General features: G+C 47.7%; 1 protein-coding gene and 1 pseudogene across 2 annotated transcripts in view; one reads left to right on the top strand and one right to left on the bottom strand.

Moving 5' to 3' along the window:
• The window catches only part of LOC309662352 (protein transport protein Sec16B-like), a 110919-nt gene extending 90800 nt beyond the window's left edge, over positions 1 to 20119 (top strand). The window contains 14 exon segments of the mRNA XM_082465073.1: positions 3759 to 3876; positions 5097 to 5208; positions 6818 to 6923; positions 8622 to 8762; positions 9929 to 10051; positions 10866 to 10938; positions 12502 to 12801; positions 13636 to 13703; positions 16023 to 16175; positions 16355 to 16453; positions 16822 to 16933; positions 17072 to 17151; positions 18230 to 18328; positions 18978 to 20119. Coding sequence (XP_082321199.1) covers positions 3759 to 3876; positions 5097 to 5208; positions 6818 to 6923; positions 8622 to 8762; positions 9929 to 10051; positions 10866 to 10938; positions 12502 to 12801; positions 13636 to 13703; positions 16023 to 16175; positions 16355 to 16453; positions 16822 to 16933; positions 17072 to 17151; positions 18230 to 18328; positions 18978 to 19046 — 1653 coding nt within the window. The 3' untranslated portion in view covers positions 19047 to 20119.
• Positions 20120 to 20212: 93 nt separating this feature from the next.
• LOC309662812 (ubiquitin-conjugating enzyme E2 R1 pseudogene) lies at positions 20213 to 24140 on the bottom strand (annotated as a pseudogene). Its single transcript has one exon. The product of its transcript is annotated as a ubiquitin-conjugating enzyme E2 R1 pseudogene (transcript).
• Positions 24141 to 27625: the final 3485 nt, after the last annotated feature.

Raw genomic sequence — 27625 nt, forward strand, 5'->3', positions numbered from 1 at the left:
TGCAGACGTGACGACTGAGTCGCAAAGGTGTAAAATGACCAAGATCGCAGAGCTAGGAGTAGTGGAGTCAGAATGGGCCCAGGTCTGTCTGATTCCAAAGACTGTGCCCTTTCCACAATCCACGGCTACCCATTGTGTGGCAAATAGCGAGAGAACCCGAGGCTGCTCTCCACACTTCCCACAACCAGGCTTTCTTTCCTTCCCACCACTGCACGTGACCCTTCAAAGCTGGACATGTTAGATTCTACGTCATCAGTGTGGGACGTGGCTCGGGAGAACCCTGAGGTCAGCTTGATAGTTTTCCCATTATAAGAGCATTGATCTTTTTGTCCCAAGGTATTCCTTCCCTATCCTTGAAGTCCAATAACTTTACTAAGCTGTATCTTGTTGTTGACTGTCTGTGTCAATTATTCGGGGATACAGCATGCTCTTTTAAAATGTGCATCCATATCTTACAGTTCCAGAGAAATTTCTTGAATTATATCCTTCAGTATTTATTTTGTTCTCTTATTTTGGTTTTCTTTTCAGGAACACCCTCTATACATAAAATATATATAGTTCATATATATATATATGTGAACTGTATACATATACACATGTGAATTATATATATAATTTTCTCTTTAATTAAAAAAAATTTTTTTTTGTTTCAATTCTTTCTTTCTTATTTTTTGCTGTGTGTCCATCTTGTGTGTCCCTTATTGTGTTTTCATCAGTGTCTCTTGGCTTCTGTGCTTTTTCCATTTTTGTCTTTATTTCTTTGATTTTTCTCCCACTTCCCTCCTGAGCTCTGCAGGTCACATTTACCTCCCCCTGTTCTCCACCATCTCTTTCCTCTGCTCCTGTAACTTAGCTTTAGACCCTTGCTTCATAGAACAAATTGTTTCATTATTTTACTTAAATTCATGATGAAATGTTTGGTGACAATTCTTTGTTTTGTGGAAACATTTTTCTGATGAATGTTCTTTCTACCTTCCCCCCTCCTTTTATCTTGATGGTATATTTGTAGAGATTCTATACTTGTTCCTTCATAGGCTTCAGGTCTTCCCTGGATGAGTTATTTATGGGAGGTTTGAGCTGGGGAGGTGCCAGGGCCATATTCCAGGCCAGCTGGCATTTCCGCATGACCTGGTGTTTTCTGTGAGCATCTTTGCTTCTCCCCAGCCAGTGGAGATGGCTGTGGGATCCCCTCCCTCTGGTGTTCTCTCTCTCTGCCTCCTAAACCCACCTCTGTTCAATCTCCATTACTTTTGGAAGCCTTTTCATGTGTTTAGAGGCTTGGATTTTTGCTGACACCTAGTTTCAATGAAAATGTACTTCATGCTTTTGCTTTTTTGTCTCTCTTATTTGCTGTGGACAATTTCAAGAAAAGAAAAGAGAAATGATGACTTTCATGCCCCCTCATCAAACCAGCTGGCTATACTGGAACATGGGGTGCACCTCACAATTCTGCTGAGGGCCTGTGCTCTGCAATGAAATTGCACCATGTCACAAAGCACTAAATGCAGGAAATGATGTAATCAGCATACAGTCCATTGGGTCTCATTGCACTGGTAGAATTTGCTAAATGTTCCCTACTCTTGGGTGAGAAAACCGAGGAGCCAGAGGTGATATGCCAATGCAGTATTTGACCCTAGTGTTTGAGAGTTTCCTAGCATCGTAGCATCCAGTAAAAGGCTAGACTTTGGTAATTATAATAAGAGGAGTAGTGGAAAAAGCATGGCACCTGGAAAACACAGACGTGGGCTTCTGTCACAGGCTTAACCTAGACTCTTCTCCTCACTGTTGTGTGAACTGGGCCCTGCTACTTAATCTCAGAGCCTCAGCTTTTCATCTTTGTGGGCATTTTGATGCCTAACAGAGCTACTGTAAAAAATTAAAGGGGAGAGAATATCTGTACATATCAACCACCATGCTTGGCCCATTGAAGTTAGTTAATAAGCGTTCTCTCTCTCTCTTCTCCCTCCATAGACCTGCTTTACAGTGATTTTTTTCCAAATCACCTGGGGGAGGAGACAGAAGAATTACTTCTAAGTTTTTGTTCTTTTAGCAAGGGCTTTTCTTTTGCTAGTCCCTTTAGTTTCAGCAAGAAAGAGCCTGGCTCACATGTGAAAATGGGGATAATAATAGTACCTAATGCATGTGATTGTTCTTAGGAGAAATGCTTAGCACAGGCTGTGGCCCAGGGTCAGAGTGCAGTAAGTGAGAACTGCTGTTATTATTGTGATTTATTGTCATCATCGTCCTCATTCACACTGCATTGCCCAGATAAACAGAGTCACTATAAACTGGAGTTGGATAAAGCATCTTTTGTTCTGTGGGATAATTACAAATACAATACCAAATAATTGTGAATTGTTTTGACCTCCAGATCTAAGCTATTACTGTCAATCTCCTGCTCTATCTATTCAGTATAACAAATTGGAGGAGAGACTAGTCTGCAAATCACCTCTTTCCTTTGCTGTGCTTGTGTGTGTGTGTGTGTGTGTGTGTGTGTGTATTACATGTAATTTATAAGGTGCAAACCAAGTGTAAGGCACTATGCTATGGGCTTCATCTAACTATATTATTATCAACAGTAATCCTGGGATGAAGTGAGAGAGTAGCATTGACGTATATACACTACCAAATGTAAAATGGATGGCTAGTGGGAAGCAGCCGCATAGCACAGGGAGATCAGCTCGGTGCTTTGGAACCACCTAGAGGGGTTAGATAGGGAGGGTGGGAGGGAGGCTCAAGAGGGAGGGGATATGGGGATATATGTATATGTATAGCTGATTCACTTTGTTATACAGCAGAAACTAACACAACATTGTAAAGAAATTACACTCCAATAAAGATGTAAAAAAAAAAAAAAAAATCCTGTCAGGTAGACATCATGATCTCCATTTAAGAGATGAAGAAACAAAGGTTCAAAGACATAAAGAAACTTGCTCAAGAAGCAGGACCCCAGGTGAATCCAGGGCCCGTGTTGTTTCTGTGACATTGTGTTGTTTCTTTATTGATATTTCCTGTCCTGAAATTCCCCTTCATTCAGGAGAAGGGCGGCCCATCATTCGTGAGGGGCTTCTGCCCGCTCCCACTTCTCTGATTATACTCTACCGCCCCCTCGTGGAGCTCTGCTGCCTCTGCATTGTCACCAGAGGGATGGGACATAGTGCTGGCTGGGCCACTTGGCCTGGTTTTCTCACTCCTCAAGAGGCGATAGGAATTAGAGTTCACAGGGTTGTTGTGAAGATTAAAGAAGGTGATGTGTGAGAGAGGGCGTTGGCTTTGTAAAACCAGAAAACATTAGCCAATTGGTAACGAGGTATCAAGGAGCCCAGTGTTCCCCTGTCTTCTAATTGGCTAATGTGGACTCTTCTCATGAACCAAGGGTATTTGATCCTCCTTCTCCCACTGAAACAGCAGTTGTTGTTGTTGTTGTTGTTTTTTGATTTTGTCCCTAGCTATTGGGGTTAGGGGCACCAGGAGGAAATCTGAAAATTAGTGACCAAGAGTGTCATTCTATTTATCTACCAACATCCCTGTGTGTGTATGTATGTATGTATATGTGTCTGCCTGTCTGCCTATTCATCCTTCTAAGAGTTTTGCTTTTTTAAAAAGAGAACGCAAAATCAATGAGTGGCCACATTGCCGGCAGCATAATGGGCGTTCCCAGAAAACCAGGAAATAGACAACAACCTTCCTTACTTACCTACGTTCTGGTCAGGGCTGCATTACTCAGTCAATTTTCAATTTTTTCTGCTGCTTTTCAGTGTTGTGGGGACGAGCAGTGGGGAGACTGGAGGCCGCACTTGGCTGTGATTCTGTCGAATCAAGGTGGGGACCGGGAGCTGTATCAGCGCACGATTGTCACCATGGGGGACACCCTGGGTAAGCAGAGACCAGCGCCATCCCCTCCTCTCCTCTATTTCCAGGCCAGCTTTAACCACCCTGTGCTTAGATTCTCAGGTTCTGTGTTGGGCCCGAGTCTGTGCCTCAGGCTTTCCTTTGACCCAGGAGCCTCAGTGTTTTGGGGACAGAAACTCCAGGGAGAGGGGTGTCCTTCTTGCCTTTCTGTTTCCCAGTTTTCCGCTGTGAGCCAGTGCAGGCCAGGCCCCTGAGACTCTGGGGTCTGCCACTGCAGGAGGCTCCCCTGAGTAGGTGATTCCTATGCCTGGGTCAGATTCCCGTGCAGATGGCGTTAACACATGGGGGCATCTCGCCTACTGTTGCTGTTACTCCCGCAGTGACCCAGCTCAACCAGATAGGAAATTCTATTTTTGCCTGAACTACCCTGGGTAATCATATAATCTTTATTTCTATCATCTCTCTGTGAATGTGGCCTCATAAACACTTAGGGGCTGTTGAATGTTCCAGATCAGTGGTTCTCAGATTTGGTCAAGGGCCAGAACGTCTAGAAATCATCGCTTTGTGGCACTTCGTGAAATACTGCTCTGCTAAACTTAAAATAGCTACGCGTAAGATTGTGCCCAGTCAAATGGCAGGTTGTTCAGCACCTGGGTAGAAAGAGAACTAACTTTTGCCCAACCTTCTTGGGTGCCGGGCCCCGTGCTAGTTACTTTACCTATTTGAATTAATTCAATGTTGAGGTAATGGAAAATGTATGGGAGAACATTTTAAAACTGGGAACAATTTGGTAATGAATGTAATTTTTATGATCACTGGGAAAGGTCTTCTATTGTTTGACTTTAGCAGGGGAGGCATTAGTGCCCCAAGAAGCCGAGTTTAAAAACTGCTACTCCCAACGGCCAGCTTCCCTGCTCAGGTGTAGGCATTTCTACCCATTTCTCCCTCTCCAGAAGGAGTAAAATGCTTAGAAACGTCCTCATGGAAAATCCATTAGGGGGAACGTGAAATAGTGCCTTATTCTGGCTGAAGAGAAGTGAAATAATGTCGGAGGCCAAAAATGCGGTAGGAGAGGGAGTGGGGTTTGGGGTCTGTGACTCGTAGTGTGCAAAGCTCGTTCCTTTATCCCCATGAGGCTCTCCGCTCCGACATCCAAGCCCCTCTCCAGCCCTCTTCCATCTCCCCCAGATGGTGGGTCCTCACGTGGGCGTGTTCCGTGACCGGGGCTTGTTCTCCTCCTGCAGCTGGGAAGGGGCTGGTGGAAGCAGCTCACTTCTGCTACCTCATGGCTCACGTGCCCTTCGGCTCCTACACCGTGAAGACAGACCACCTGGCCTTGCTGGGCAGTAGCCACAGGTATGCGATCTTCTGGGGGAAAGGGAGTGGGAAGGACATCTTCCAGGGGATTGGTTTAGCCCTTGCTGGGCTTCATGGCTCCATTTTCCATTGTCTTGTGTGAATTTCGGCCACTGCTGGTCCCCTCCTCTGGGATGGTTTTCTGCACAGGTAGGCTCTGGGGGAGGAGATGCCGGGTGGGTGCCGCATCACACCGCCGGGGGGCCTCAGGTCCAGGCCCTGCTCCGGGGAAGCTGTGAACTGGTGCCTGTGGGTTGCATTGTACCCCTATGGCCACTCGGTGGCTCCCTGGCTCTGTGATCAGAGACTGACTAGAAAATGCTTAGCGGGAGCGCGCGGCGGCTTGAGCCTCTGTTAGGCAGCTCTGGACCTGTTCTCAGAGCCTGCCTTGTGCAAAACCCGAAAGTGGAAGACGTTTGTTTAGCCACCACACCCTACCCTGACTTGGTGCACAAGCTACTCAGAGTCGCGCCTGTCACTTATTCCCTGCTGGCCGTAGCATTAGGCTTTTCACACAGAAGGACCTTAATAAGCCTCTAGACAATGAATAAATGGACAAAACGACCAGCTTGCTCTCTAGCTGTCCTCCACATTCTAGATCTCTCTTTCTCTTTCCCTGTAATAGTTACGATTTCCTAAGTTCTTACATTGTGCCAGCTGTTTTATTTGCACTATTTCCTTTAATCATTACACATTTACCCTGTGAAGAAGGTACGCTTTTAATCTTCACTTTATAGAGGAGGGAAAGCAAGGCACAGAGAGGTTAAGTAACTTGTCTAAGATGGTACAGCTAGTGTGGGGTCAGGTTGGACTTGGAATCCAGACTGTCAGGCTTTTCTTTGTAGAAACGCAGCCTCTCATAGTCTGTCTGTCAAGGTCACGGTCTCTGATAGCACCTAGTTGGCTTGTCAAAGAGGCCCGTCTGGGCCAAATGAGACACTAAGTGAAACGGTTTAATGTGTCTCCCTCCTATGTTTATGTTGTACGAGGATGTTTCTGGAGATACAGTCCTGACCCTAGGCATAGCCCCCGTGATTATGATTTCAAACCGCACAGCAGCTGTTTTGGGACCTGTGGGGACTCTGAGGGCCCCTCAGATCACGTTCACCCAGCCTGCTTCCTCACTGGAATGAACCTCCAGCACAGGGACCGTCTTCTGATTTTTGGCTCCGCAGTGCTACCCTCTCTCTGCCGGGCCTTCTTTCTTCAATGCTTCCAAACGTCACATCACTCCCTCTTTTCTGCTCTTCCGCTCAGGCTGTGGTGGCCTCTCACAGACTCCCGCTCTGGGTTCTCAGGGCACTAAGGCTGGCTCTCAGCGTGCTTACGGGGAGGACCCAGTGCCCCACTGAGCTGGGTGTGAGAGCAGCTTGCCTTACGTGACCCTCCAGCAAAGATGGCAGCGATCTCCCCCTTCCCCCAGTCTCTCCCCCCTCCTTCCCCCAGAGCCTCTGGAGGTGCAGATTCTCTTTCCTCTCTTGGAGCTGCCCCAGGGATCAGCCCAGGACAGAAACTCTACCATGAATGGATGCAGCTGGTGTTTGGCCATCTACTAGGATTTAAATCTGTCCCCACCTCAATCTCTTTTATTCTTATTCCCTGGTTTTAGTCAAGAGTTTTTGAAATTTGCAACAACTGAGGCTATCCAGAGGACGGAAATCTTCGAGTACTGTCAGATGCTGGGCCGCCCCAAATCCTTCATCCCTTCTTTCCAGGTAACTGAACCCTCACGAGGCCACCACCTTAGCTGCGTCACATGGCTGTGGGCCACTGGGTTTTCCGCCTTGCTATCTGGCACGTAGTGGCTGGGCTAAGTCATCCACTGGACTTTTCCTCATTAGCTGGAATGTGGAAAGGGTTAGGATGTCTTTCTAGGTCCCCTAAAGGTTTGCATTTTAAGATAGGAAAGCAAAACACTGCAGCAGCCTCTGTGCTGGGGGCTCCTGCCTCACTCCTGGCAATGAGAATCGTGCCAGCAGCCCTGGGGCTCCCCTCCTGTCTGCAGCTTCTTCTGCTCTTCTACCTCCAAATGGCTCCACCTTCTCCTCAGCCCCATGGTCATCCTGCTGGGAGTGGGAGCAGGAAGGCCCAGCTGGGGGCTGCTCACCCTTCTCCCTCTCCTCTGACCTGCCGCTCCCATCTCTTTTGGATGACTCTGTTTTTAACTCTGGAAATTCCTCCCTGCTCTGTCCTTGGCCCCCATCCTTCTTTCCACCCCCAGGGCTGCAGCTGTGCAGGCGGCATCCACGCAGGTTCTAACCTCTCTTCTCAACCTCTCTACTGGATGCCCTGTTGTCCCCTTAAATCCATAATGACTCCTTCCGTGCCTGTATTGAGAGTGTACTTGGTGGCAACAACACACACACACATGCACACCACCACCACCAAACACAAAACACAAAACAAAGGCTTGGAAATGAATGAATTACTGCCTATAGGGCAATGACCCAGTTAGTATCTTCTTTAAGAGTTTTACCAAAGACCCACCTTCTCCAGCAGAGCCCTGCCTGACCAGCTCCTTTGGGTCCATGCAGGTCTTCAGTCTTTTTCTTTCTGTTCTGTAGTCATCCCACCTCTCAGCTGTCTTTGGGCTGATAGCAGTGAGATTAGCTGTTTTTAGGGAATGAGTTCTACACGCCTGGCACTGTGTTATGATGCTTGGACTGTATGATTTCTAATCCTGTGAGGCAGGCATGATTACCCTCCTTTTACAAAACAGGTTCCAAGGAGTTACATGCTATTGGCTCACATCTCTTGGGTACCATTTGTTCTAAGGACTTTACATGGATTATCTCACTGAATCTTTACAACAGCCAAGGGGTAGATCATATTATCATCCCCATATTATAGTGAGGAAACCAAGGCGCAGAGAGGAGGTGGCGTAACTAGCTCAATGTTCCACACCCAGCATGGAGTTGGGATTTGAACTTGGGTCTGTCTGATTTCCAGCCCTCAGGCTCCATTTAGTTCTGTCACTCATGCTTCTCTGAACCCTTACCTGTCTCTGTCTGTACACTCCCTTGGGCTTGAAGTCCCTTGCACCTGAGTCATTTTTTCTTCTTTTATCCATCCCCCTGGTGCCTGGTCCTGTGCCCCACATACACCAGGCTTCCCAGAGATGTGGGCTGCCTGATAAGAAGAGTCCAGTGCATTTTCACGGTGACCAGAGCCTAGGGAGATTCAGCTGATGTGCTTTCCAGCCCTTTCTCTATGAGGACGGAACTGCAGGCTGGATTTGGAATTGTGCCCATACACAGATAGAATGCCCCAAATGGCACAAGGCCCTCTTTAATATTTGGATCCAGAGTTAGAGGAAGTTGGCAGTCAGCTGACTTCCAAGAAGTCTTATCTCCACTTCTCTCTTTCTGTCCCTGCCTGGATGGGCTCATCACTGGCCCTGCTCCTCTTCACAGGTGTATAAGCTCCTTTATGCTTCCCGTCTGGCAGATTACGGCCTTGTGTCCCAGGCCTTGCATTACTGCGAAGCCATTGGCACAGCCCTCCTGAGCCAGGGAGAGAACAGTCACCCTGTGCTATTAGTGGAACTCATCAAGGTGAGCTTCTCAAAGGGTTCTCTGCAGGTGTGTTATCTTCAGTGTTCAGAGAAAGCTATTGTAAAGCGGCTCAGACACCCCATTTCATCTTCTTTGAACATGCTGTAAAATTGGAGCCCGTGGCTGTCTTTGACCACGTATGCATGTCCAGATGTGATAAGCAGAGGCCTGACACTGCACAAAGAAGGATGCTATGGGCGGGGATGGCGGCGGGGAGGGACGCAGTGAAATTGGGGGACTGGAAACCAGTCATGTGCTATGCAGGAAATTCATTCTTGCATCTGCTTTTTTGGTACAGTAAAACTGCCTGTTACGGTGAACTGTTCTAATGATAAAGGCTGGGCTTAGAAAATATATTTTAGTGGTTAAAACAGGAAATGATCCTTATTAAAATGCTTTTAAATGCATGGAATATTTTATCACATGTGAGATACATTCAAAAAGAGAAAACAAAAACATATCAACTTTTAGTTCCTGAGAAAGAAAACAATCAGGCAAATCGTTGTTCCAATTAATTGAAGAAAAATCCATTAGCTGAGAGTAAAAAGGCAGCCTACCGTCAATTTTTTCTTTGCTTTAGATGAGGCTCAATGTTGGATTCTGTAATCAATAAAATCTGTGGTACTGAGCCCCTTTGATGGTAAATTTCTGCCAATAGGATGATGGTTGTAGGGAGCTCAGGACCCAGAATGGAGGAGTAGGAAAGTCTGGGAACTTAATGATGGAATAGTCTTACGATACAGGCAGTCGCTCGACCAGCAGCACAGACGTCTCCTTGTAGGGAGCTTGTTAGAAATGCAGAATCTCAGGTCCCACAGATTTCTGGGATCAGGACTAGCATTTTAGCAAGGTCCCAGGTGGTTCCTACCAGGCCTGAAGTTTGAGAAGCGCTTCTCCTGAGGACAGCTTTGCAGAGACATAAAGCAGAGTGACAGTTTCTCCTCATAGTTTATTTAGTGTCTAGCAAAAAGATGGGTTAACCGTTTGTTTATGTTGCAATTCGGGGAAGATATCTGCTGAATTTGCTGTTTGGCAATTCTTTGTAATCTGGTTTACCAGTCAAGGCTCCCTTCTTTTTTCTTACTGCCTCTCCCCATGGCCTGTCCATTTCACTTACTTCTCTCTCTCTCCTTTTCCCTCTCTTACCGTCTGGAAACCTGGAACAGCTTGCCGAGAGACTGAAGCTGTCAGATCCTCTGATTTTAGAACACCACCGCCGTCACCGAGGAGACAGGGACCTGGAGCCAGACTGGCTGGTACATCTTCGGGGGCACCACAAGGAGCTGCAGGTAAGTGGAGGGGGTGCAGGTCAGTGGGGTGGGCCTCTGTTTCCCTCTTGGCTGCCCTAGACCCAGAGTAGGCAGGCACTGACCTCAGCAAGCCCCCGACCCCATGGAGGGCTCTGGGGTCCCCTGTCACCCATGAGGCACAGCCTGACTGGGGAAGGGGTGGCACTCAGCTTCCCCGCTGCTGCCTCGCGCCCGGTTGGAAACATTTTCCTGTGTTTGGTGTGAGACAGTGGGGCCCTCTTCCAAAGCACCCAGCCACCCTTCTCTGTGGTCCCAGAAAATACATTTTCTGACCATCAAAGCTTCCATCTCTCTGTGAGGAACAATGGCTCACAGTGGCCCTTGTCACTTTCATGTAATGTAGGGCAATTGCTTAAAAGACTTCCGGGCCTTTCCTTTTGTTGTTCTGACAATTGCAGAAGCGGCTGGTAGTAACTGTAACAGTAATTGGAACAGGGCCTCCTCCATGTTGTTTCTCCCTCTGTTGCTGGGAAAGGGCAGGGGGATTTTTTTAGGCACACACGGCCCTTGCTTCCTACATGTGCTGTGGGCTCTGGGGCCCACGGTTTCGTTCCCTCCTCTTGCCCCTTCCTCTGGGAGAGGATGCTGCCCTGGTCCCTGCCTGCTCTGGGCAGAGCTGGGAGGTAGGAAGGGCTGAGGCTGCCCCTCCCCCTCCCCGTCCAGCCACTGCATTCACCTGCGACTCCCTTACCTTATCACTCCCAAAGTTTCTTTTTGACTTAATTTTAAACCATGGTTCACTGTTTTTGTTTTTCTTTGTGTTGCTTAAGAGGTGTTTACTTTATCTTAACAGCAAAAGGCAGCAGGAGACATTGGGGATCCTCACTCTGCTCACTCGGATATTTTGGGAGCCAGAAAAACAACAGGTACCCAAACCAACGAACTGAATGTGTAATAGCTGACTCTCAGGATCTGATTATACGAGATAACCTAAAAGACTCTCCCCCTTCCCTTCCTGGAGTGCCTTCCTTGCCTGTGTCAATCTGACCCAGTGGTCTGGGCCCCCCCTCTCCACACAGGTCCGCTGACCAGAGGCATCCCTGACACGATTTTTTTCCTTTTTTTAATTAATTAATTGATTTATTTTTGGCTGCGTTGGGTCTTTGTTGCTGCGCGCGGGCTTAAGTAGTTGTGGTACGTGGGCTCAGTAGTTGTGGCATGCAGGCTCAGTAGTTGTGGCACACGGGCTTAGTTGCTCCGCGGCATGTGGGATCTTCCTGGACCAGCGCTTGAACCCGTGTCCCCTGCATTGGCAGGCGGATTCTTAACCACTGCGCCACCAGGGAAGTCCCCACCCCTGACACTTCTGTTTCTGCATTATTAGAGTTTTTGCTTCACATTCAGGTTTTAATCTTGTTATGTTGTGTTGTTATCTAATTGCTTCACTTGTGTCAGTACTGTCTCCCTAGCTGAATACATTCCTTGAGGCCAGAGGTGGTGGGTTATCTGTATTTCACGTTAGCAGTGGGGACATAGGAAATGCCTGTGGTGTTTGAGCATCAATTGCCACATGCGTGAAATAGCTTTCAGAGTGTTTTCAGCAGATCCCTCCTTTCCCTTCAGGATGCCTCTGAGTGTTGGGTTGGGCAGACGTTGTTACCCCAGTTAATTCTGTGCCCTTTCCCCAAACAGCACTCCCTGGTGGGGTCAGGATGGGGCCTCACCTTTTTCCTTCCGGCTGTGTCCCAGCCTTTTTTGCTTCCTTCAGGGATAAGCGAGGGGGCAGCAAGGAAGGGCAGGCCTTGGTTTCTGTTTCCCAGCTTTGCTGCTGCGTCCCAGAATCTGTGAGGGTGAAGGGCTGCAAGAGAGCAGGCTGGGTGTTTCTGAGTGGCCACTTCCGCTGGGAAGCAGCTGTGTCTCCTGTCACCCAATGGAGCATGTGGGTCAGATGACCACACCAGTTCCATAACCTTGGGGCAGCCATTGTCCCCGTCCACACCTTGGTCTGTCTCTTCAGCAACACAGCAGAGCCAGAATGAATACCACCAAGGTCCCTTCCTGGGCCAAGGTTCTGCTTCTTTAAAAGCAAAGCCATCATTTCTGTAGTCTGATTTGGGTTTTAACTGGCAACATTCTAAGTTTCAAGTACCCAAGTCCCTTAGGAGATCCTTAGAAGAGAAAGTTTATCCAAATGCAAGAAATTGTGGAGTTAAATGAGATGGTAATTTCTTCCCTCTCAACCCACTGGTTTAAGGCTCAGAGATCATACAAGGTAGTGAGGGAAATAGTTTTGTAAACTCTGAGTCATAAGCGGTGAGAGGTGTTACAATTACTGCTGTGTTGTACTTGTCATCACATCGATGGCAGCCACACCAAGCGGCCTGTCCTTGTCACTGCTTTCCAAAGAGCAGGATTGTTCCTGGTATGATTAGTCCACACAAATGCCACATTACAGGTCTCACTTCCTCCTCTTTGCCCTATGTCCTTAGATGACACTTTCTACCAGGATCTTTCTGGACATCAAGGCAACTCAGAAGCCCTTGGGGACTGCTCAGCCCTGTGGCCAACACTGGAGCCGATGGGCCCGGCCCATCCCAGCCCACAGCAGCCCCTTCCCCTTCAGCCCAGCTCCTACCCAGCAGGAGGAGGTTCTGGGCAGACGGGGGTCCCGGTGCCTCTTTACTCAGTTCCTGAGACCCATCTGCCAGGGACCGGTGGCAGCGTGGCAGTGACAGGGACTCCTGGAGGAAGGGCCTGGGAGGAAGCCCAGCAGATGCACCCGCCCCCTGGTAAGACCTGCCAGCGAGGCAGCGAACCTTGGGTGACGAGGTGTCTAGGGGAGCAAGCAGAAGAGGGAGGTGCAGGGACCAGTGCAGGGTGTGGGGTGGGAGCTGGTAAAGCCCTGAGTGGTGGGTGTGAACACGACTGAGGGCCTGGTACTTCACGTTCTTCTGAGGGGGACAGCTCTCTCCCATTCCAGCCCATGTCTCTACTGGGACAAGCATAGCACAGCCAACTGCAGCCACTCTTGCCATCTCCTTGGATTCTGTAGTTTCTAGGATCTCGGCTGGAGAAGGCAAGAAAATGCCACCTGTGCCTGGAGCTGTAGTTTAGGCCAAGTCCTCTTTCTGAAGTCATCAGTGTCAGGGACCGCGGGCAGAGGCTCGTGCTTCTGTCTTCTCCCCTTAGGCCTTGGACAACAGGGGCCGAGTATGGGTGAGCATTGCAGAGTGATGCCAGGGAAGTGCGGGAAACCACGCAGAAGGATCAGATCTTAGACCTTCTAAGACAAGGTCCTGTCCAAGATGGGAGACTCACATGGAGGGGAAGGTCAGGGAGGATCCCTGCGGTCCAGCTTGATGTGGCCCTGATTTCCGGGGTTCCTGAGGAATGACCCTGGTTCGGGGTGAAGGTTGGGTGAGCAGCATGTCCTGGGGTGGCTGGAATTCAGAGGCTTGTGCAAATGGACTTTGCATTTACTGTGATGCACTTGGGGCTATGAGCTCAGAGCTCCAGCTGCTTTGCAATTAGGAAAGCCAACTGTGTCCCCCATTACCCTTCTTCAGGATAGATGGGAAAGGCCCCACTTCACATCACGATTTCTGTTGTGTTTTGTGCCATAGGAGAGAACACAGTGTCTCCAGAAACCTTCCAGCATCCTGATGGGCAGAAGGTTGTTTCCAAACCGCAGGTGAGAGGACAGAGCCCAGCAGATGCGGTGCCCACTCTGAGTTGCGGGTTTCCTTCAGTTGACACGGTTTCTCAGCCACTCGCAGATGCCTTCCTGTGCCTTGCACCAGCCCTCTCTTCCATGTTTCACCATGTTTCTTTCTACACCAGATCCTGAGAGGTTGAGAGGAGGCTTGTTCCGGTTCATGTTCAGTTCTGCCAACCTGTATCCATGGGGGCAGGGCCGGCAGGGCTGAGTGTAGCTTTGGACTCACACATCCGCTGCCTTTGATGCCCTCTTCTTACTGTTGCACCGAACACTTGCTGTGCTCTGCCCCACCATGGAAGACTCTTGATATTTCTTCCTTTCTTTTAATTTTTACCTTGCTTTATTTCCAAGAAGGACCTACCGAAGCTGAATCTCTTCTGCCCAGGTGTGCCGTCAGGTCTTGGAGGGAACCACGTCTAAGTAATCATCCAGCCAGCTGCTGGATGAATGAATCCCTTCCCTCCAACAGCAGGCATTGCTGGTCCCAAACCTAAGACGTTGTCTACCTTTGCCTGGCTGGAGGCGAACTTCCTCAAGTTGTAACCGGGCTGCAAGGCTTCCGACTTTTATGCTTTACTTTTTTTTTTTTTTTTTTTCCTAACTGAAAAATTAGTACGTTATTGTTATAGAAAACTTGAAAAATGAAGAAAAAGTGTCATATAAAGAGTCAAACAGACATCACTCAGAAGCCCATAGTCAAATATTTTCATTATTTCCTTCTAAAAGTTTTTCTATATATGGGTTTCTCCTGCTATCCGAACATAGAGCCTTTCCATGAAACCTTTCGTAAGTCTAAATGGCATGAAGGGAAGAAGCAGTTACCTCAGTACACATCTTGCTAACAATGCACAAAATAAATCAAAAGGAAGCACAGGTGCTCACAGACACAGGTCAAAGCTATGGCATCTTGATGCGGAGATGCTGAGCGTAGTTTCCGGGAAGGAGCTTGGCAGGCCACTCTCACTGCTTGGTGTATGCTCTGCCTCTATAGCAGCTCCTACAAAACAAACGCTGAACGCTTTTTTCACTTTTTGCCTTTTTTTTGTAAAAGCGAAAATCCTCTTTGGACTTTTTTTTGGTTAGGGAAAACAGGTACTAATGTAGGTCTTTGGTAAAAGCCAAGTGGCATAATGCAAACTTTCAAAAAGTGGGGGAGACCTGTCTATGTATATATGTGTGTATATAAATGTGTATACATACACACATGTGTTTTTAAATGGTTAAGAACATATGTAGGTGAAACTTTATTTTCTATTTATTTAATACTATAAAATTGAGATTTTCCATGTCATTCCTAAATAGGATTTTTAATATTGGTGTGATAAAATCCATTGTATGGAAATACCATCACTCATGCATTTATTCATTCACAAATACTGAGTTCCTACAACATACCTGGCACTGTTACAGGGGTTGGGGGTACACAGGGAAGCAGACAAAGCCTGCCCTCATGGGGCTTCTGTTCCGTGGAGGTGACTGCAAATAAACCACTGTGTGCATGAGGGATGTTACTTTACATGGAGTGGAAGGGAAGGCATCTCTGAGGTCAGCATGGAGGGTGGATGGAAGCCAGGTGAGTATTCAGGGAACAAGTGTTCCAGGCAGAGGGAACAGGGAGAGCAAAGGGCCTATAATGGGACTGACTTGGTGCAGTCGAGGAAGAGCATGGAATCACTGTACCTAGAAAGTGGGGAGCAACAGGGGAGAGGGCTAAGAAGCAAGACCGGAGAGGCAGAGAGAGACTGGGTTATGGAGGGCCTGGTAGGCCCTGGAAGGAGCTCAGATTTTAATTCATCTTCCCCCCATTGTTAAACACTTCAAGTGTGTCTCCTTTCTTTCCTACTCTTTCTCGCTACTCCTCCCTTCTCTTCCCCTCATATGTAAAACACAATGATGGGCATTCTAGTATATAAGCCCTTGTCTATTCCTCAAATTTATTCAAATAGGAGAAATTCCTAGAAGGAGAGTCAGACTGCTTAAGTTTAAATCCTTGCTCTGCCGTTCACTAGCTATGTGACCTTAGGTTGCTTAACCTTTCTTTTTTAATAAATGTATTTATTTCTGCTGAGTTGGGTTTTCGTTGCTGCTCTCGGGCTTTCTCTGGTTGCGGCGAGCGGGGGCTACTCTTCGTTGCGGTGCGCGGGCTTCTCATTGCGGTGGCTTCTCTTGTTGCGGATCACGGGCTCTCCCCACTGCTTTACTGAGCAGGTCAGGTGAGGGAGTACGTGCAAATGTGCCTTTGCAACCTGTCAAGTGCTATAAAAATGTTACTTCTGTTTTCTTTAATCCCAGGTGCCACTGATTTCCAGAGCACGAAATATTTCTGAGAGTTCCACTGTATCAGTCAAGGAGGATGAGGAGGAGTCCTCCGATGAGGCAGATAAGAAGTCTTCCGAAACCACCGCCCAGAGAGAAAAGCTCGGAGACGCGAAGGAGAGTACAAAGGTAGAGGGATTCTTCTCTTCCCAGAGGGCGGAGCAGAGCTGGGAATCTGGGCTTCGGTGGTGTCCCTGCCCCTCCTGTCTCACCACCATCACAGGTTGGGGGTGGGGGCGGCTGGCTAATCTCATATTCAGAGGGAGAAGCGACCCTGCAGGCCACAGAACTCGCCTTCCTCCCTCCAGAGCTCGGGGTTTGGCTGGCTCAGCTGGTTTCGCCCGAAGCCCGCCAGAGACGCGCCCCCCGCTGGAGACAAAGACGCATCTGACAGTCCTGACTCTGAGGTAACCTCGGCAGGGAGGGCGTGGAAGCTCCCCCTTCTAGGGGCCCTAGGAGGGTCTGGAGCTGGCATCTCTACCCTGGTCCGGGTGAAACAGGTTTAGTGATGGAAGATCGTGGGAAACAAATTGGTCCAGTGAGGGGAAAGGCAGATGATGAAAGGCCTTAAAAGTCAGGATGAAGAATTTTAACTTTCGAGGGCCAGGAGTAATTTGGATCATTGAGCAGAGGAGCGGCCTAAAGAAAATGGAACTTGGGGGAGAGAAAGCCAGCATCTGGTTGAGGCAGGAGGCCGCCATGTGGGCCCTGCAGGAATACAAGCAGGCAGCATCGGTTTGTTAACCGTCAGGGCTACCTTCCTTTCTGCACTAAGCAGGAAGACCCCCGAGCATCTTCTCCTCCCCAGCCCAGCCCGGGCCTCTCGCCGACGCCGCCCCCAGCTCCCCAGCCTCTGCCGGATGCCGGCGCCTCCTCCAGGGACACAGGTACCGCCAACCTCATGTCCTCTGGGCTGCCTGTGGTCCTCTCTGCGCTCCCCGGGGGTGGGGGTGGGGGTTGCCTTCTGGGCGTGGGGACGCCTCTGTCCCGAGCAGCGGGAACACCCCTGACTCATTGCTTCCCAGGCGGGAGTGAAGCCCGAGGATCAGCGTCCGGGTCCGGGAGAGCCAAGGGCACGGGGAGTGGAGGCTTGTCGGGACCTGAGGTGAGCCGCCCACCAGGTGCCTGTGTGCGGACTGAACTTTCATGTGGGCTGGAGGTGTCGCCCTGTGAGGGCCTGACTCGTGGAGGATGTGGAGAAAGCTTCTGTATTAGTTTGCTAGGGCTGCCAGAACGAGGTATCAGAGACTGTGCCATTTAAACACCAGAAACTTATTTCCTCCCGGTTCTGGAGGCTGGAGATCTGAGATGAAGGTGTCGGCAGCGTGGGTTTCTCCCTCAGCTTCTCTCCTTGGCTTGTAGCTGGCCATCTTCTCCCTGAGTCTTTACATGGTCTTACCTCAGTGTGTGTCTATGTCCAAATTTTCTCTTCTTATAAGAACACCAATCATAATGGGTTAGGGCCACTCTAATGACTTCATGTTACCTTAATCACCTTTTTAAAGACCCTGTCTCCAAATACATTCTGAGGTGCTGGGGTTAGGACTTCAACATATGAAGTTTGGGGGGAACAGGAGTTAGCCCATAACTGCTTCTTTAGGTGATGTCTAGAGAACGGCCTTGGGACTTCCCTGGCAGTCCAGTGGTTAAGACTGTGTGCTTCCACTGCAGGGGTCGTGGGTTCAATCCCTGGTTGGGGAACTAAGATCCTGCATGCCGTGCGGCATGTGCAAAAAAAAGAGAACGACCTCTTTCCCTGTCCCAGTAGGAGCCAGAGTTCACCAGTATCCTTGGCAAGGGCTGTGATAAACTCTTGATGAATTGTCCACACCAGTATGGATTTCATGCCGATTGCTAGGAAAACATTTTTATTTCTTGTGGCCTGGTTACAGCACTCTTGTAGTATTTTAGATCTTTCAAAGAATAGGAGGTTACTTTTTATGATGCTATTAATACATTTATTATGGCCTTTTCTTTTCATGCAGCAGCACCCGAGGCTCTGCAATGCCACCCTAGACCCAGGGGTTGGCTGTGCCCACTTGAACCACGTTTGTTTGCTCAAGATTCCCTGAGCTCTATCACGTCTGCATCTCTTGATCAAAGTTGATGCTCAGGGAAGCCCTTGATGTTCTGGAATCTGGGAAGTGGTGACTAAGAGGATTTTCCATTATTTTCCATCACAGGATGTTTCCTCTGGGCTCTACTTCAACCCTGGTGTTCTGCTTCCCCCACTCCCCTTGAAAGGGGCTGTCCCTCTCTACAACCCATCCCAGATCCCCCAGGTAAGGAGGCCCTGAGGGAGAGGGGGTTAGGAGCATGGGTTCTGGATTAAGGAGACCCAGATTTATAACTTACTTATAACAACTTACTGTGCCTGAGTTCTTGAGCAATGACTAACCTCTCTAAGTCTCAGTTTCTGCATCTGTAAAATGGGGTTAGTAGTAGCTACCTCAGCGGATAGTTGTGAGGATTAAACCGGAGCATGTATGTGAAGGGCCTGGCACTCAGAAAATGCTCAGTCAATGTCACTATTATTAATATTGCACTTGACCTTTCGTAAGTCTTGAGACTCAGGAGAGACAATTGGTGTTGGTGTCAATGGTGTGGTTGCACCAGGGCTGTGTCCTGGGGGTGAGGGGATCATTGCAAAGTTTGATTGAAGCTAAACTCCCTGCTTCTGCGTGATCTGGGGCAGACCGCTTGTTCTGATGTATTACTGGCCTCCCTTCTATATAAAATTGAATTTCTTTCTCCTTATTTAAGAGGTGAAGGTGTTGGGTGAAAACGAATAATGAGAACACCATCATGGGAAGCCAAATACAGCAGAAGGGTTTCTAGACCCTCAGGATGCCCAAGCTCAATCCAGCCAGTCAGCCCTGGTCGGAGTCATGCTTGGGGCTATAATCTAGTGCCATGCTTGTTCTTTTCCAGCTCTCCATGGCTACCAGCCTGAACCGGCCAAATCGCCTAGCTCAGCGCCGCTATCCAACCCAGCCATGATGAGAAGGACCAACCATCCCAGGCTGGTCTCCCTGAAGCACAACTTTTATGGTGTTCTCGTTTCTTAATCTCCCAGCCCCTTTGCCACATCGGGGCCCCCAAGAGGGTTGTGCTAGCCTGTTGCCTCCATGGGGCATAGAGAACGCAAGGGGACAGGGTCTCCCAGGACATAGTTCAGTTCAATCTCTTAAGATTAGCTTCAGAATGATGGTGCAAATGACTTCATCAGATGGAAAAGCTGGGCATAACAGCAGACTGGAGGTGAGAAGAATGCTGTGACGGCAGCACTTAGAATGTGGCTTGAGATCCTCGGGAAAGTCAGGGCCTAAGAATCCCACTGCTGGAATCAATGATGACACCACTGGCCTCAGCAGCAGGAAATTATTGGGGGAGACACACTCAGAGCAATATTCTAGACTAACTTTGACTTCTTCCTCAGCCTTAGTTACAGACCAATTCATGGCTCTAGTTAGCAAAAGAGTTCTGAATCTCGGAAACTTATCATTGTTTCCCGTCATCATTCCCTCTTGGGTGACATTTTGGCAGTTTCCCTCTTGGTTTTAGTTTTGTGCACATTTTTTATGTGGTTCAGATTAATTATATTTCTCTCACTTTCTTAGCTGGTCCTATTTTTCCACATTCTGGCATCTGGCTATCAAGTTAGATTGCCGTAGGCATCATATTGTCATGGTAACTACTGAACCTAATGATGCAGATGGATGGAACATCAGTGTAATAAAGGATGGAAAATGTTCCCTAAAAATTCACTCCTTCCATAAGAGAGGAGGAATGAGTGCCTGAGTTTGTTAATACCTCCCTTCCTCCCTCGGGCCTTTGCAAATTGATGTTCGGAGGGTCAGAGGAGCCAGAGGGAGGAGGGGCACATCTTGGAAATTTCCATTTCTCCTTTCAAACCCCCAATAGGAGTAACTCTTGCTGTTCGTCAGATTTGCTGAAAATTGTTCCTCACAAAGAACATTTTTTGTATGTGTAATTGTACATACAGGTTTTGTACTTTAATGTAATATGGTTCTGATGTTGATAGTGATTAAACCAGATAATTTTATAGCAGATGCTTGTCTCCGGCTGGTTTTTGCAGAGGCAGAGAGCACACTGAGTGGTCTCTTCCCTGAAGTCTTTCTAATAATGGTTTCATTGTGTGATAGGTGAGAACAGCTGGTAAAAGCCCTTTGTTAACGAAGAATCTAGGGAATGGTCCTCTTAACTTCTAAGTCTACCGCTATTTTTTCAGTTAAAAAAATATGGACAAAAGCTCCTCTGATGCAAATTGGTTACTCTGTTAACTAAATATTGCATATTCTGTTCTCTAAAAAGTTTATTCATCTCTCAGATTAAATTGGGAAATGTGTGCACCAGTGTTTTGCATCTAGAAGGCCCTCAGTAAGTGCTGTTCCCTTTTTCCCTAAAAAAGACTGCAGCCCCTTCAGTTTGGTATGCTGACACCCAGTGGTGGTACAATGCCAGTAGTTTGTGAGTTTCATAGGCACCCAATTGTTTAGACTTGAATCCTGGCTCATCCACAGTTCATCTTGTAGTCTTGGACAGGGTTATCTAACTGTCTTGTGCTGCAGTTCCCTCATCTATAAAATGAGGATGATAATTACAATAGTACCTACCATATAGGGACAGTGCAAGAATTAAAGGAGTCAAGCTCTTAAAAAAGTACCTAGTACATGCTAAGCATTTTATGTGTGTGTTTTAAAAAAATTATTAGTATATAATCTAATAAGTAAAATTGCCTTATCTTGTTGCCTATGATATTAAACTGGATTTTTCATTCTTTTTTTAAAAAAATTATTTTTTGAAGTATAGTTGATTAATTCCTACTGTATAGCAAAGTGATTCAGTTATACATATATACATTCTTTTTTAATATTCTGTTCCATTATGGTTTATCACAGGATACTGAATATAGTTCCCTGTGCTATACAGTAGGACCTTGTTGTTTATCCATTCTATGTATAATAGGTTGCATCTGCTAATCCCAACCCATGCCTCCCCCACTCCCCCTCCCCCTTGGCAACCACAAGTCTATTTTCTATGTCTGTGAGTCTGTTTCTGTTTTGTAAATAAGTTCATTTGCATCATATTTTAGATTCCACATATATGTGATATATGGTATTTGTCTTTCTGAATTATTTCACATATTATGATAATCTCTAGGTCCATCCATGTTGCTGCAAATGGCATTATTTCATTCTTTTTTATGGCTGAGTAGTAGTCCATTGTATATATGTACCACATCTTCTTTATCCGTTCATCTGTTGATGGACATTTAGGTTGCTTCTATGTCTTGACTATTGTAAATAGTGCTGCTCTGAATATTGGGGTGCATTTATCTTTTCAAATTATGGTTTTCTCTGGATGTATGCCCAGGAGTAGGATTGCAGGGATCATATGGCAACTCTATTTTTAGTTTTTTGAGGAACCTCCGTGCTGTTTTACATAGTGGCTGTACCAATTTACATTCTCACCAACAGTGTAGGAGGGTTCCTTTTTCTCCACACCCTCTCCAGCATTTGTTATTTGTAGACTTTTTAATGATGAGCATTCTGACCAGTGTGAGGTGGTACCTCATTGTTGTTTTGATTTGCATTTCTGTAATAATTAGTGATGTTGAGCATCTTTTCATATGCCTGTTGGCCATCTGTATGAGATTTTTCTTTCTTGATACAGGTGTGTAATGGGAAGAATAATTTAAAATTACTTCTCAATAGGTGTTCTTATGACTAAGCCAGTTTCTCTCCCTGAATCCCACCTGCCACCAATGTTAGGTCATGTGGCTTAGTGCCCCCAGGAACAATGACATAGGGGAAGTCCTACCCTATAAAAATAAGCACTTTAGAGGAGGACAGTGAGGACCAAAGAGGAAGGTAAAGACATCAGATGCCTGTGTCCTCACTTCTGCCTCCTGTTGGGATTATTCATGGAAAACGAGTGACTACAGTGTCAACAAAGCATGTACTGGGATTAGTTACTTCCCAGGCAAAGGAAGTAATATGTGCAGCAGTGGACACATTTCCTGAGGGGAAAATTAGAGGGTTTTATGCACTAGAAAGGGAGGAGGCCATGGTACTTATGCTAATTCATGATTGGAAGCTTGTACTCTGGCAAAGTCAGAACTCATCCATTAACATGGAGCATGGTTGGTTAAAACAAGTCCTGTCGTTCATTCTTCAGGAAAGAGCCCTCAGTTGGGCCCAGTAAGGGTATGATGAACTGGGGTCTCTCAGAGCTCTTAGTTGTTTATCAGCTTTTTTTAGTGATCGTGATGGTGGTGAGTTTGCTAAAGGTCATGACTATTTTAGAGCTTTAGAGGTTAAAACCAGTTGTGGTGAAACAAAGCAAATGCAGCTGTAAGAAGAAAATACTTTGTTCCTCCTTTACAAGGTGGAAGCTTGGGAAGTAGAACAGGTTGTGCTAGAAATATGCTGCTGGGAATGGGGAGCCTGAGAACACTGGGGCCTTTTCTCATCTACAGCTCCCGAGAGGCTGCAAGCCTCTGCAGGCCAAGGAGAAGCTGGCTTTGGCTTGGGAGCCATAGCATCTTGGCCTTGGGTTTGACCATGGTCTGAGGCAGAGCCTCCAGCTCCCTGCAGTCTGGTGTACGTGGACTCTTGCAGGCAATGATTGCACAGTGTCCCAAAAGGCCACAAGGGACCAGTTGTCCCCTGTAGATGCCAGGTCAGCGCCGGGCCAGACCAGCTACCTGCAAAGCGTAAGGCTGACCATGTCAGCCATAGGCCTTCTTTCCCATCACCCTAAGCCATTTTGGGGACAGGAGATAAACAGAATTCTCTCTCTTTTAAAAAAGGAATTACCCAAAGACACTGTTTAAAAGGGAAGAAACTGAGATATTGTTAATTGGCAAGTTTGTTTTTGCCCCTACTCCTCAATGGGGTATGAGGTTGGAGGAAGAATAGTTATAGGAAATGAAGAAGCTACATTTTTCTTAAAAAACTGAGTGGTAATGTGCAAATTTGTTATCCTGCTATATACATATAATTTAATATTTATATGGAAACACTTAAACCTAATGTTCAGTAATTTGGAAGAGAATAAACCGTTAAATTCCATTTAAGTGTCTTTATCACATATCACCATTCCTGCCTTCTGTCTAATCCCCTTATGTGGCTATAAAACTGCAAACAAGCCTTGCTTCCTCAGTCACCTATACCTACTCCTCTTTCAGCCCTAACTCAAGCTTCAGGTTGCTCAGGATCAAAGTCTCTGCTAGCTTTTTTCTTTACCCTAGAAATCTCCTTTCTCTTTGGTTTCTTCCTCTGAGCAACCAAGAAGGGCAAGAGGCTGCATCCACCTCTTCACTAAAATCAGAATATTTTCTTCCCACAGGAAATATGCAAAGCACTCTTGCCCTTGAAAAGAATAATAGGTGTGTAATTTGGGTCTCTCCACTCACAGGGGTTTCTCTGACACTTCCCGAACCAAGAGAGTGGCATGGAAGTGCCTTTTCCCCTCTTGTTTTTTTTTTTTTTTTTTTTTGAGGAGGGAGATGACGCTCAGGAGGATGGTCCTGACGTTCTGCGTGGGATTTCACCGCTCCGAGGGCAGCTCCCCGCTCTGGGGGTCATCGACGGGGGTGTGGAGGACGGAGATGCACACGTCCCCAGTCTCGTAGATGTTGGGGTGCCACATTTTGGTCAGGAAGCGAAAGGCCGGCAGAGAGTAGGGGTAGTCAATGGGGAACTTGAGGCGCGCCTTGAAGCAGCCGCCCTCGTAGTAGGTTTTGGGGGGCCCGAAGATGGCCACCTCCCAATTGTACAGGTCGCCCTCGTCCACCAGGGTCACCCGGAAGCCCTCCACCGGCTCCTCCTGCAGCCCCTTGAGCTCCAGAAGCAGCCCCTTCTGCGAGCTGGGCACCAGCGGCCGGGCCATGGCGGCGGCGGACGGGCCCGGGGCCGGGGGCGCTTGGGGCCGCGGGGCCGTGGGGGCGCGGGACGGGCCGGGGCCGGGGCCGCCTTCTTCGTCTGCGCCGCCACCACCACCCGGAGCCGCCGGGCGCTCCAGTAGCTCTGCACCGCCGCCCGGCGCTCACCTCAGCCTCCGCGCCGCGCCCGCGGCCGCGCCCGCGCCTGCGCTCCGCCCGCCCTGACCGCGCCTCTCCCCTCTTGTTTTTGTCATCTTAAGCTGGAAATTGCATATGGCATGGTCTGCACGTAATAGGGTATTAGGTACTTACCTGGGTTTGCCTCAAACACGGCCTTCAACACTGCCTGCTCTCATGAAGTACTTATACCAGGCACCATTCATTCAGATCCTTCAGAAATGGTTTCTTAATGAGATTTAAAGTTATTTTGAATGAGGATTTAGAGCATATTAAACTGTTTTCATTGCAATCTCACTAAGTAGAGGAATCTGCTTCCCATACTCTCTTCCTTTTTATTTGTATCTCCAGGTAATGGTACTTTGCAGGAACTAGGTCAACAGCAGTGCAACTCAGACTTGACTGACCCATGCAAACTGTTGTTATTTTAATGTGAGATGTTTTCCTGGTCTTTATCCAACTTAGAGCCGATTAAGTATCCCATTTTTAAAGAATCTCAGGAGAGGATTCCATGGCTTCCCCTGAGGTTTCAGGCTAGGGTTTCACACTCTCACACATTATTAGGAAGCTATTCCTAGTACTTTCCACCCAAATCACTCATGTGGCTCTTTAAGACTCTCAGCTGGTCCTCAGCAGAGAGGGAAAACAGCTGCTCCCCACCACCTGTGCCTGGAACTCTTCCACGTTCTGTAAGCCCATTAAATCATGTCTCAGCTTGTGAAATGAAGGCTTACAAAATGGGGTTTTCTTGACTAAATTTGGGAATTAAACCAGCTAAATGCTTGGAATCTTTTGGTAGCTATGGTGACCAGACATTCTGAATTGCAGTAACAATAGAAATATATTTATTGAGTACTTATGTGATAGGGGCCGTGCGAGCGCGCAGCCGTTAGAGCCAGACCGTTATCGCGAGACCCTGAGCGCGGCCGGCAGTTAACGTGGGCGGCAGTTAACATCGCAGTGGTCCTCCAGGCAGACGGTGCGGTGAGAGGCGGATGGCGTCCTTCTCCCTCGGGCCCTCCAGGCCCTCTGGCTTCGGGCCTGGCGGGTGAGCTGGGGGGCCCGGGAACAGGCTGAGGGCTGTGTCCCGCAGAGCTCTAGAGCCTTCTCCACGGCCGCCCACTGGCCAGGCCCAGGCCTGGAAGCAGCAGCGAACCTCTCCCCCATCCCCACCTCTGCGACCTAATGGTGGTGGCATCTCCATGGGTCACAGTCCGCGGAGGCTTCAGCAACTGGAATATATGGACACTGCCACTAAGGTAACAGCTTCAACCAGCTTCAGTCTCTCTGTTTAAGTTTCAAAAATTGGTCCAGCTTAGATCGGTTGTCTACCCCTAGGAGGTGGCCAGAGGACAGGGTTAAGTTGCAAGGACACTGCACATTATTACTTTGGGTCCACCTCTGTGGTTGGCGCTATTCCCTAAGAGGGGCAATTGTGAGCTGGGAATTAACCTGATTGGTATTTGCTACACATATTCCTATTGATCCTATACAAATGATTCTTTCCAGTTTAAATGAAAAGTCTGAGGGACTTCCCTGGTGGTCCAGTGGGTAAGACTCTGTGCTCCCAATGCAGGGGGCCCGGGTTCGATCCCTGGTCGGGGAACTAGATCCTGCATGCATGCCGCAACTAAGAGTCCATATGCCTCAACGAGGATCCCGTGTGCCACAACTAACACCCAGCGCAGCCTAAATAAATACATAAATATAAAAAAAAAAAAAAAAAAGAAAAAAGAAAAGCCTGATGGCCAGCTGGGTCCTGGGAGCCTGGCTTCCTCAGTGATGATGGCTGGGCAGGGTCTGGCCCTGAGGGTGCCACCAGCTGAGATCTGCCTCCTCAGCCGGGGCTGGGCACTGGCAGGAGGACCCAGGCTGGGTGCTGGATGAATGCTCCCTGGCAGGGTAACCGGCCTGTGCAGGGACCCCTCCTCTTAGCCAGGCCTGGACCTCGGAGGGCAAAAGTTGAGCCTTGGGACCTTGCCCTTTCTTGTCAGAACAAAGAATAATGTTTATTTTGGTGGAGGTTTATAGGAACATCGTGACCTGACCATGACCTGACCTCAAGAACAAAGAATCTGACACCAAGAAGTATGCAACAACTAATCATGCCCCTCCCTCACCTTTCCTATAAAAGGGCTTGCTGAAAGCTTTTGGGGAGTTCGGGGTTTTTAAGGCATGAGTCACCTGTCTCCTTGCATGGCCCTGCAATAAACCTTTCTCTGCTCCAAACTCTGACGTTTTGCTATTGTTTGGCCTCACTGGGCGTCGGGCACATGGACTTGCGTTTGATAACACTTACTTTGTGTCAGGTGCTGTGATATACATTCTATGAAGTGTGTAATTGTATTGCAATGTTTTATAGATGAGGAATCTGAAAATTCAAGAGATAGATTAAACAATTTGTCCAAGGTCACACATCTCGTAAGGATGGAGCTGGGATTAGAACCCAGGTAGTCTGGCCTCAGAATCTCGGCTTTTGGCTACATTGTCCCTGGACATATGTACATTTATTTGTCATTAATTCATCAAATATTAATTGAATGATGTGTCAGGTATTGCACTGCTTTCATAACAAGGTGGTCTTCACACTTAAAATACTCAAAGTCTAGTGAGGGAGCCAGACACATGAACACAGAAATTACTGCCTAATGTGAGAACTGTTGTACTTAAAAAAATATTCCAAGAACTTAGTAACCTTGATATCCTTCATAATGTAGGGATGTCATGTATTTATATAATTTGGGGGATAATATGGAATATGTTCAAATTATACCACCTATTGCTGGTTACGATCAAGGTGAAGTTTGTGGCTAGTGGGTAGGAAGCAAATTTAAACTTTCGGGCCAAAGTTTAAAGTGGCATTAAGCTGAGGAGGGTGAGCATGAAGCCTGAAGGAACAAGGGTCATGGAGCATTGTGATGACGGGGGCATGGAGCATTGTGATGACCAGTGTCATGGAGCATGGTGAGGAAAAGGGCCATGGAGCATTGTGATGACAGGGGTCATGGATCATTGTGATGAAAGTGGTCAGAGAGCATTATGATGAAAGGGGTAATGGAGTATTGTAATAAAATGGGTTATGAGGCACTGTGATGACAGGGATCATGGAGCATTGTGATGACAACCGCCATGGAGCATTGTGATGACAAGGGAAATTTAGCATTGTGATGAAACGTGTCATGGAGCACTGTGATGACTGTGGTAATGAAGCATTGTGATGGCAGTGGGCATGGAGCATTGTGATGACAAGGGCCATGGAAGATTGTGATGACAAGGGTCATAGAGCATTGTGATGACATGGGTCCTGGCGCATTGTGATGACAGGAACCATGGAGCATTGTGATGAAAGGGGGTACTGGAGCATCGTTATGAAAGGGGTCATGGATCATTGTGATGATAGCGATCATGGAGCATTGTGATGATGGTGGTCCTAGAGCATTGTGATGAAAGGGATCATGGAGCATTGTGATGAATGTGTTCATGGAGCACTGTG

Source organism: Balaenoptera physalus (assembly GCF_965194825.1).
Source record: "Balaenoptera physalus genome assembly, chromosome: 1".
Lineage (NCBI taxonomy): Eukaryota > Metazoa > Chordata > Mammalia > Artiodactyla > Balaenopteridae > Balaenoptera > Balaenoptera physalus.